Genomic DNA, 11,695 nt, shown 5'->3' with positions numbered 1-11,695 from the left:
GGCCACATCCATCCATCCATCCACCCATTTTCTAACCCGCTGAATCCGAATACAGGGTCACGGGGGTCTGCTGGAGCCAATCCCAGCCAACACAGGGCACAAGGCAGGAACCAATCCTGGGCAGGGTGCCAACCCACCGCAGGACACACACAAACACACACTAGGGCCAATTTAGAATCACCAATCCACCTAACCTGCATGTCTTTGGATTGTGGGAGGAAACCGGAGCGCCCGGAGGAAACCCACGCAGACACGGGAGAACATGCAAACTCCACGCAGGGAGGCACCGGGAAGCGAACCCGGGTCTCCTAACTGCGAGGCAGCAGCTCTACCACTGCGCCACCGTGCCGCCGCAAGGCCACATTTCAAAATTAATAGTAAATGCAATAACTTTGAATTCTTTGCTGTAATTAAAAGCTAAAGTGACCTTAAGTTTAAAAAAATACTGTATATATGTACTAAGAACAACTGTGCAGAGCAACAGCCTTAGAGACAATGCTGCAGAATTGGAGATAGGAAATTAAATAAATGTCATTGCACTCAAGATGATTGAAGTATGGTGTGGAAGAGGCATTTTTTTTTGTTTTAAGTGCTGTTCAAAAAGAACAAAAAATATATTTTTCTTTACCTAACTTGTGGTGAGATTTTTAAGATTTTTTTTGTCTGAAATTAATGAGGAGTTAAAAAGGAAAAGAATGAAAGAAATGTAGCCTCAATTCCATAGGAATGGTAACCCTTAAATAAGTTAATGGAATAAAAACTATAGTTTCCAATTGTGCAGTACCATAATATATTATAATACAAGAAATTGGAAAATAATGCCTTTTATTAATGAGCCATTGCGGAAACTATACGTACAGCAATGAAGATTTCAATCTTATGAAGACAGGTTTAAGTGCTTTTGAATAACACCAACTGACAGCAGTGTGCAGCAGACAGTCACTACAGTCTGACTGTAGTTAAATGTTGTTGATGGCCACTGGTATTGCTTTTGGAGAATTAGATGTGCTAACATCATCCGAAATATGTTACAAGTCTCTGCTCAGCCCACTTCAGTGTGGTGATCGTACCAACATCTCAGTTGAGGATGCAGTAAATATGGCTCTTCACTACATTTTGCAGCATTTGCAGACAGATGATCCGCTGTGGCAACGCCTAATGGGAGCAGCCAAAAGAAGAAGAAGACGCCTCATCTACTTATGCCAGGATCTTATTTGAGGATTTCAGTTCTGCATTTAACAGAATTGTACCAGAGCTTCTCCATAGCAACCTTTCAGTATCTATCAACTGTAGCCTTTACCACATGTTTCTGTGGATCTCTGACTTTCCAAGGGACAGACTTCAGACAGTGACTGTGGGCAAATATCAGTCCGGGCCCCTAAAACTGAGCACAGGGTCCCTTAAGGGCTGTGTTCTGTCTCCTATCCTTTTATTTCTCTACACCATCAATCTCACTGAAGCCAGACATGTATACATCTGGAGACAACCAAGGGTGAATTATTCTTAAAAGTGGGTGTGAATATTTTGATAGCTCACTGAGTGTCACAGTTCTAAACAATGCTTCATGAAGGCTGCACTTAAAGATGGGGTGGTGTGATTTTTTTTTTTATATAAATGCAAGAAGCAAAGGTGCTCTTGTTAACCTGGTCTGAAAGACAGTAAACATGTGGTTGCAATAAACTGTACAGCCATACAATCTCCTAAAAAGACCCTCATTAATCATGGGTGTTGCATGTGCACAGAGGGCATTGTGCATGTTGATAATAAACATAACCTGTTGAAAGGGAAAATCCTTTCTGCACACTCGGATTATATATTTGAACACTGCAAGCATGAATGATATGCTGCCACATGTACTGTGTGTGCCATCTTTTGTTCAGCATTATGACAATAGTGTAGGAGTATATGCAAGTTTGAAAACAAATGGCAGCTGTTCATCCCTATTTAATAATGCAACAGATTATGTATTGGTATCATCTGCAAACATAACCAGCTGGTTACTTAAATTCCTACCCAACTTATTACTATAATAAAAACACCAGGGACCCTTGCACTGACCCTGAGGGACACCACTCTTACACCACATCGACTAATTTAGATAAGATTCCATGCCCCTTCAGTCTCTGCTTCCATTGCTTTACCCAATTTTACACCCACCTACACGCTACTGTACACCTTGAACCACTTCTTTTAGTTCGATGTCCAACCTGTCATGTGGAACTTTATTAAATTCTTTCTGAAAATCAAGATTTGCATTCAAAGTGCTGTCAATGAGGGACCCACTGAACAGCTCAATTTTTTCCTTATTCAGTTTTATTGATTGATTTCTGTGTTTGTTTTAATATGTTAAGGCTGTGGGTATTGGACATAACACTGTGTGCTGTTGAAAGGTTGAGTTAATTTGGAAACAAAAAGCTAATAATGATTCTAATGTTGTTAATACACCATCGTAAAGCTGACTAATGCTTGATTTGCTAACCAGATCACAATTCGGCTGCTCAACTTTCATAGTTTAGTTTGGTCATAAGACATTTTTCAACTTTTCCACTGACACTTGGAACCACAATGAGGTTGATGACCTGATTTCAGGTGTTTCTCCATTACAAGAAAGAATTCTAAAGAAAATATTAATGGTCCATTAATGACCTCAGACAAACTCTTAGCTATCAATGCACCAAGTACAAAGCCATACAACATTTTATATACAGTGATCTCCACAACTCTTGACACCGTAAAGTCGAAACTGCTTTCTTCAAATAATTTAGGTTTAAGTTCAAATATTACATTGTACTTCTGGCTATTTCTGCACATTGTATTATATCTCTTTCAGAATGGGAAAAATACTTTAGGCATTGATTTCTTAAAGTGTAGTCAAATTTAACTTTAGCATCTAAAACTGACAAAGAATGATATTTTCCAGCTGGTTTCTGACACAACTTAGTTTGATATTCAGTAAATGATTTGAAATAGCAAGGCTGAATTAAACTGGGTTTGCTTGTTACAGACGTTGAAACATATTTGTAGTTGTGTTTTCTGTGCCAATATGTTTTCACACTTAGGTAAAAAGATGGGCACAGCATTCAACTGACCAGTACTTGGTGGTGACCTGGCTTAGGCAAATGAAGTGTATAATGGTAAAACCAGGAAGATCCATACCGACAGAGAACGTATACTAGGAGCAAGTAGAGGATGTCTCTTTTCAAATCTCGATTCTGGAAGGTTATTGGCTGCATCCCAGGAGGGGACAGGGACTAAAGTCTTAAATCAGCTGTTTAATACCTCAATGACGAAGGTAGATGCAAGGAGATGCTGCCAAAAAAATACTTGGTGCCTACAACACCGATAGAAGAGAAATCTAGAAGGTTTTAGAAAGGGGCCTTCCAAGGAATTCCAGGATGTCTCTAGATATTACTTGGAGGTACCAGAAAGCCAAAAGGGCAACAGCAATAACAGTGCCCCAAATGAAGGCTCGTGTATGAGTGCAGTTTGGAGAAGCTATAAAAAATAACTTTTTTACAGGCTGCAAGAGGTGCTGACTCCATTTGATGAATCAGAAACATTTAGTGGGATCTTTCCCAGTTCTCAATAATGGTAGTGAAACACTGATCTAAGCTGGGATTTTGTTAAAAGCTGGAAGAAGCTCTTTTGTTTAAACAGAAGAAACGGTTTCAGAAGCATTGACTGAGGTTGCTGCAATTATTAAAATGCTGTGCAGTAGTAAGGCAGTACAAAGAGGCAGATCAAACCAGAAATATTAAAACTACTGGATACTGAGCTAGTGTTTTGGCTAACATACCTCAACATTGTTCTTTGGAGAAAGCTGGAACAATGTACCAGACATGGCAGACTGGTCTCCTTTTCTAAAAAGGGTTTGTTCAAGTTACTTGTGGAATGTACTTCTCATCCGCCCTTGGAAATTCTGTGCTATTGACAAGCAGTTAAACCACACATTCAGGAGAAGTGCAGATTATGTCCTGGCAGTGAAACATTGGATTAATTGCAGTATTTGTCCTTGCACAGTTATTTGGGACGCACTGCAGTGGGCTGGCGCTCTGCCCAGGGTTTGTCCTGCCTTGTGACCTGTGTTTACTGGGATTGACTCCAGCAGACCCCTGTGACCCTGTGTTAGGATATAGCGAGTTGGAGAATGGATGGATGGATGGAGAGTGACTGACCGACAGTTATTTTTGGCTCATTGGAATTTACTGATTCTGTTTACGTGTGTCCTGAAGACTTTCAAAAGGAATATGACTGTGCTCCCCATTGTATGTAGTGATAGAAGCTTCAGAGTATGGCATTCTAGGGCCACAGTCCCCTGTCATCAGGCACCTACTGTGGAGTGACAGCTGTGTTAGCATACCTCAAGTTTGTTCAGTATTGCCTATTGGACTCTGCCAAGGCTCCGTTTGGTGTCTTCTGCTGTTCCTGATTTTCACTGAATATCAAGGCACACCCAAGGCTGTGAGAGTACCCAGACTGGGAACTTAAGGGTTCCATCTATGTTCTTTACAGATGGTGTTGTCATCTTGACATTATCAGACTGTAATCATTACCTCATACTAGAAATGAGAGAAGGTGAATGTGATGTTATTCTGGATGAGCATCTCTAAATGTGAGATCTTGGCCTCTCCCAGAAAAAAATGGCTTCTTCTGTTGCTCAGGTGGAGGGGTTTAAGTACCTCTGAGACTTGTTCATAAGTAAGAGTAGATGCAATGGTGTTATTGACCAGCTAATCATGATAGGTATTTACCACAGCTGACTGTGGGCACCCCACCAGCCTTGCCATTTCTGAAATGTTCTCACCCAGTTTTCTGTCTGTAGCAATATTTCCCTTATCAAAGTCAGGTCTTCACACTTGCCCATATTTTCCAATATGTCAACTACAAGTCCCTGATATCAGCTTAATGTCCAAGATATCTCAGATCTTGATATGCACTATTGTTACATAATAGTCAACATCATTTCCTTCATATGGGAGTGGTTGGAATGTTTTGGCTTATTGGTATATGTTAAATTTCATATTTATGATTTGATTAGGGCAAATATTTCTCATAATTGTAACTTATATAAACTGCTCAAAAAATTTAAGGAACACTTTTGAAAACACATAAGATATCAATGGGAACAGATTCTGCTGGATATCTATACTAATATGGACTGGGTAATGTGTTAGTAAAGAACGGAAGCCACATCGTTTGATGGAAATGAAAATGATCAATTTACAGAGGGCTGAATTCAAAGACACCCTGAAAATTAAAGTGAAAAACTGATGCGGCAGGGTAGTCCATTTTGTCAAAATTTCATTGCAGCAACTCCAAATTGTACTCGGTAGTTTGTATGGCCACCATGTGCTTGTACGCATGCCTGATAATGTTGAGGCATGCTCATAATGAGACGACAGATGGTCTTCTGGGGGATCTCCTCCCAGATCTGGACCAGGGCATCACTGAGATCCTGGACATTCTGAGATGCAACCTGGCGGTGTCAGATGGACCGAAACATAATGTCTCACAGGTGTTCTGTTGGATTTAGGTCAGGTGAGTGTGGGATACAGTTAATGGTATCAAATCCTTCATCTTCCAGGAACTGCCTGCATACTCTCACCACATGAGGTCGGGCATTGTTGTGCACCAGGAGGAACCCAGGACCCACTGCACCATCGTAGGGTCTGACAATGGGTCCAAAGATTTCATCCCAATAACTAATGGCAGTCAAGGTGCCATTGTCTAGTCTGTAGAGGTCTGTGTGTCTCTCCATGGATATCCCTCCCCAGACCATCACTGACCCACCACCAAACCGGTCAGGCTGAATGCTGTTATGGGCAGCATAACATTCTCAAAGGCTTCTCCAGACCCTTTCACATCTGTCACATGTGCTCAGGGTGAACCTGCTCTCATCTGTGAAAAGCACAGGGCGCCAGTGTTGGAACTGCTAATTCTGGTATTCTATGGCAAATGCCAGTCGAGGTCTATGGTGCTGGGCAGTGAGCACAGGGCCCACTAGAGGACATCGGGCCCTGAAGCCAGCCTCAGGAAGTCTGTTTCTTATTGTTTAGTCAGAGACATTCAAACCAGTGGCCTGCTGGAGGTCATTTTGTAGATCTCTGGAAGTGCTCATCCTGTTCCTCCTTGCCCAAAGGAGCAGATACCGGTCCTGCTGATGAGTTAAAGACCTTCTACGACGTGCCCTGTCCAGCTCTCCTAGAGTAACTGCCTGTCTACTGGAATCTCCTCCATGCCCTTAAGACTGTGCTGGGAGACACAGCAAACCTTCTAGTAATGGCACATATTGATGTGCCATCCTGGAGAATTTGTACTACCTGTGCATCCTCTGTAGGGTCCAGGTATTACTTCATGCTACCAGTACATAGATAGATAGATAGTGAAATGGAAACACCTCAGGTTTAGGTGAAAAAGAACAAACCACAATAATGTGGAAAGAACAACCTCGAACACAAGACTCTGCTGCTGTCCTGTAACAGCACTAACCACCCTGCTGTCAGCTGCTTGCTGGACAGTATGTGTCTAGCGCACAGATAAGAAAATAATTTTCTACATGTGTAATACTGTTGGCTTCTTTCTTCAAAATGGAAGAAGCACAGAAAAGGCTTCCTTGGTGGCTTTTTCAAATGTAGCACTCTCAGGTGGTCTTCTGCAGTGGGGGGTGATGAACATCAAGAGCCTGCAAAATGACTTTTTTTCTTAATTAAAGAAATTTTTCTTTTGGGTTTATTAATTTTTACAGGGGTTTTGGAGTTTGGGGAATATTTAACATCCCTACATGTTATTGTTAGTTAAGTTATGTATGCATGTTTTAGTTTGTTATGATAGATAGATAGATAGATAGATAGATACTTTATTAATCCCCAACAGGAAATTCACATACTCCAACAGCAGCATACTGATAAAAAACAATATTAAATTAAAGAGTGATAAAAATGCAGGTATAACAGACAGTAACTTTGTATAATGTTAATGTTTACACCCCCGGGTGGAATTGAAGAGTCGCATAGTGTGGGGGAGGAACGATCTCCTCAGTCTGTCAGTGGAGCAGGACAGTGACAGCAGTCTATCTCTAAAGGTGCTCCTCTGTCTGGAGATGATACTGTTCAGTGGATTCTCCAAGATTGACAGGAGCCTGCTCAGTGCCCGTCGTTCTGCCACGGATGTCAAACTGCCCAGCTCAGTGCCTACAATAGAGCCTGTCCTCCTCACCAGTTTGTCCTGTCCAGGCGTGAGGCATCCCTCTTCTTTATGCTGCCACCCCAGCACACCACCGCGTAGAAGAGGGCGCTCGCCACAGCCGTCTGATAGAACATCTGCAGCATCTTATTGCAGATGTTGAAGGACGCCAGCTTTCTAAGAAAGTATAGTCGGCTCTGTCCTTTCTTACACAGAACATCAGTATTGAAAGTCCAGTCCAATTTATCATCCAGCTGCACTCCCAGGTAATTTTAGGTCTGCACCCTCTGCACACAGTCACCTCTGATGATCACGGCGTCAATGAGGGGCCTGGTCCTCCTAAAATCCACCACCAGCTCCTTGGTTTTTCTGGTGTTCAGTTGTAGGTGGTTTGAGTCGCACCATTTAACAGAGTCCTTGATTAGGTTCCTGTACTCCTCCTCCTGCCCACTCCTGATGCAGTCCACGATAGCAGTGTTGTCAGCGAACTTTTGCACGTGGCAGGACTCTGAGTTGTATTGGAAGCCTGATGTATATAGGCTGAAGAGGAGCGGAGAAAGTACAGTCCCCTGCGGCGCTCCTGTTTTGCTGACCACAATGTCAGACCTGCAGTTCCCGAGACACCCATACTGAGGTCTGCCTGTAAGATAGTCCACGATCCATGCCACCAGGTATGAATCTACTCCCATCTCTGTCAGCTTGTCCCTGAGGAGCAGAGGTTGGATGGTGTTGAAGGCACTAGAGAAGTCCAGAAACATAATTCTTACTGCACCACTGCCACTGTCCAAGTGGGAGAGAGATCGGTGTAACATGTAGATGATGGCATCCTCCGCTCCCACTTTCTCCTGGTATGCGAACTGCAGAGTGTTGAGGGCGTGACAGACCTGTGGCCTCAGGAGGTGAATCAGCAGCCGCTCCATGGTCTTCATCACATGTGACGTCAGAGCAACAGGCCGGAAGTCATGATCTTGATCCCATCCCACACTTCCTTCATGCTGTTATTCTGCAACTTCTGTTCAAGTTTTCTCCTTCTCCACCCTGAGCTGGACTCGGAGTTACTTCTGCACATGCTTGAGTTCATGCTGATCACCACTTGTAAAAGCCCTTTTCTTCTGGTTCAAAAGGCCCTTGATATCACTTGTAATCCATGGCTTGTTGTTAGCATAGCAGCGTACTGTTCTTACTGGAACTACAATGTCCATACAGAAGTTGATGTAGTCAGTAGTGCAGTCAACAATCTCCTCAATGCTCTCACTATGTGACCCCTGCAGGATATCCCAGTCCGTAGTTCCAAAGTAGTCTCTCAGAGCCTGCTCTGCCTCAGGGTACCACTTCCTGAATGAGCGTGCGGTTGTAGGTAGCGCCCTTACTCTTGGTTTGTAGTGAGGCTGAAGCAGAACCAGGTTATGATCGGCTTTCCCAAGCACAGGCAGCGGGTTGGCGCTGTATGCGTCTTTAACGTTTGCATACAGTAGGTCGATAGTCCTGTTTCCCTGGGTATTACAATCCACATACTGGGAGAAGGCAGGTAATGTTTTGTTCAGCGTCACATGGTTAAAGTCTCCAGCGATTAGCACAAGCGCCTCGGGGTGCTATGTTTGTAGTTTAGCAACAGCGCAATGGATGACGTCACCCGCTATCTCCACGTCCTCTCGAGGAGGGATGTAAACACTAACAACAAACTCTCTGGGCAAGTAATAGGGACACAGACTTACGGCCAACAGCTCGATGTCGCTGCAGCAAGTGGAGATTTTGACGTTTATATGTCCAGGGTTGCACCACCTTGTATTCACATAGAGAGCGAGTCCTCCTCCTTTCCGCTTCCCGCAGGTATTTGCGTCTCTGTTTGCTCTAACTGTGCTAAACCCAGGTAGCTCCACGTTAGCATCTGGGATGTTAGGTGTTAGCCACATTTTGCAAAAACACAACAAATTGCATTCTCTGTAGGTCTGGCATTTTTCACCAGCGCAACCAGTTCGTTGATCTTATTTTTTAGTGAGTTCACATTTCCCAGGATCACAGAAGGCACCGAAGGCTTGTATCGCCACTTCCTCACTAGCCGCTTAGCCTTTAGCTCATCAGGTAAATAGGGAACCACACCAGCACAGGCCTTTGTTCTCAGCACTTGACGTTGACTACCTGAATAGACGAGTCTCAGCTTGTAAAAATCCATTTCCAAGTAAAAGTGTCCAGTAAACGAGTCCACATCAAAGAAAGTGATAGGAATGATCAGTGAGATAGAGAAAAAGGTAGAAATATAAAGTCGTAAACGGAGCTGTTAGAAAGGCTGCCAGTCGCAGCGGCTCCAAACTGTATTATAAGTAGTGACACTGACCTTAGCCAACTGCAAAACTAGTGAAAAAACAGTCAGAAAAGATGAGGACGGAAAAATGTCAGTGGCCTACACCTGTTAAACCATTCATTTCTATTTTGGGGGTCATCTCATTGTTGTCCCACTAGTGCACCTGTTATTAATTTCATTAACACCAAAGCAGCTGAAATTGATTAACAACCCCCTCTGCTACTTAACTGACCTGATTAATATCCCATAAGTTTCATTGACTTTATGCTATACTCTGATTAAAAAGTGTTCCTTTAATTCTTTTGAGCAGTATATATATATATATATATATATATATATATATATATATATATATATATATATATATATATATATATATATACACACACACAAACACACAGTATATGTAAAAAGTTTCTTCTGCCTACAGCATAAACTTTGAGATAGAGGATCTCAGACACCATGTCTGTTTGTGTTACATTATGTGTCACACCAGGATATGTTTATATTGCATAATATAACATTATATTAAAGTACACCGCCTTGATATATCATTTTTACTGTATGCGGTAGCATCTGACCTATAGCTCTTCATGAATTCTGTGCACTACTGTGCCATATCTTCAGCACAGAATTGTGCACACATCCATCCATCTTCCAAACATCTTTATCCAGATCAAAATTTCAGAGAAGATGGGGCTTAACTCAGCAAGCATCAGGGAGAAAACAAGAACACTCCCTGAATATGTGCCATTATATAAAAGGGTGAACAAGCAGACACATTTAGCATCTACAATTCTCCTAATCTGCATATCTTTGGACTGTTGAATTCTATACTTTGGTGCAAAAAGTAGAAAATGAACTTTTGAACTTTTTTTAAATGTCGGCTTATACATACATGTATCTATTAGTTTACACCCATTTTGCTCATCAGTTGTATTCATTGTAAAAATATAAGTTTAATGTAAGGCATTGCACTGGTATCTTTTACAGAGCACATTGCTGATTGCTCTTTGCATTTATTTAAAAGCAGAAGAATGCGACCGTGCTTTGTAAAAGTAAATCGAGTAGGTTACTGTGCTGTTATGAAATGAAACGAAGCTGAAATATGCATAAGCAGAAATCTGAAGTATGCATAAGAAGGGAGCGAAGAGGCGTCATCGAGCATACAGTTAAAAGGGCGCCAACGCGCCGCGAGCAAACACACGGAGTGCCAGTCCGCCGCCAGCTCGTCACTCGGAGCGCCCCGTTGCGTCTCATCAGCATGCTGCCAGGACACTGGCTCGTCCTCCTCTGGAGCTTCACGGAGATTGAGCGGACCGACTCAGGTGAGCATTTTTAAGCACGTTTTCTTGGCAGGTTCATAAACATTAAATAAAAAGGTTGTATGATTTTTGAAAGGATGTCTAGTACTTATATTCGAGTTTTAAATCGCAGTTATGTATTGAAGTGTTCAACTTCTCTTGTTCTCTTAAAAACATTGTTTAGAGCAGCGTGGATGATACAAAAAGTTTAACTCGAAAGCACTGCAGTGCAGCTTAATATTGGAAATGCGGGATGTGTTCTCAGCTTGTGGTTTGACATTATCAGAAATCACCGATGCGCTTTGAATCGTGTACAGTGTGCACAGTGCAGCCTCCAGTCCGTTTTTTCCCAGTGAATGAAAGCTACCAAAAAAGGTCAACGCTTATCCACTCGTATGTTTCCATATACAGCAGATGTGCCCTTCAGGGAGATCATTCAAACTCAAAACGCTGGATCAATGCAACCCACCGCGCCGCTGTCTGCTTGTTCGTGGGCAGTAAACATCGCTGGTATTGTATGATGCAAATAACAGGGCAAACAGGCTGTAGAGGCAAAAACCAATGCTTAGACCCACTGGAGGTTGTAGCAAAAGAGGAGATTAAAACAAAACTGAGTGCCATTATGAACAATTCTACACATCCTCCCTCTGACACACTAACATTGAGGACTTTAAACCAACAAATTATTGATCAGAAGTGTGTCAAGAAACGGTAATGTGGCTCGCTTTCTAAGACTCTGTTGCTGCAGATGGTTTGTTCAGATGAAGAAATCATTGGCTGTTGTCTCCCAACATTAAAATATCTGAGAGCAGGAAAGATTGCAGCTGACTCCATCCACCCCAGCGGCCATCTGCTCTTCAAATTGCCAGATGGCTATTGCTAAATTCTTTCCTCAGATTATTTAGAT

The 11,695-nt window shown here is 42.4% G+C and overlaps 1 protein-coding gene across 1 annotated transcript in view; it reads left to right on the top strand.

Annotated features, from left to right (window-relative positions):
- The first annotated feature begins 10,704 nt into the window (after positions 1 to 10,704).
- The window catches only part of LOC120538557, a 174,712-nt gene continuing 173,721 nt past the window's right edge, over positions 10,705 to 11,695 (top strand). The window contains exon 1 of the mRNA XM_039767952.1: positions 10,705 to 10,812. Within this exon, the coding sequence (XP_039623886.1) occupies positions 10,749 to 10,812 (64 nt within the window). The 5' untranslated portion in view covers positions 10,705 to 10,748. The remainder of the gene's footprint in view (positions 10,813 to 11,695) is intronic.

Source organism: Polypterus senegalus, chromosome 11 (assembly GCF_016835505.1).
Source record: "Polypterus senegalus isolate Bchr_013 chromosome 11, ASM1683550v1, whole genome shotgun sequence".
NCBI classification, from domain to species: domain Eukaryota; kingdom Metazoa; phylum Chordata; class Cladistia; order Polypteriformes; family Polypteridae; genus Polypterus; species Polypterus senegalus.
This window is presented reverse-complemented; position numbering and strand designations above follow the sequence as displayed.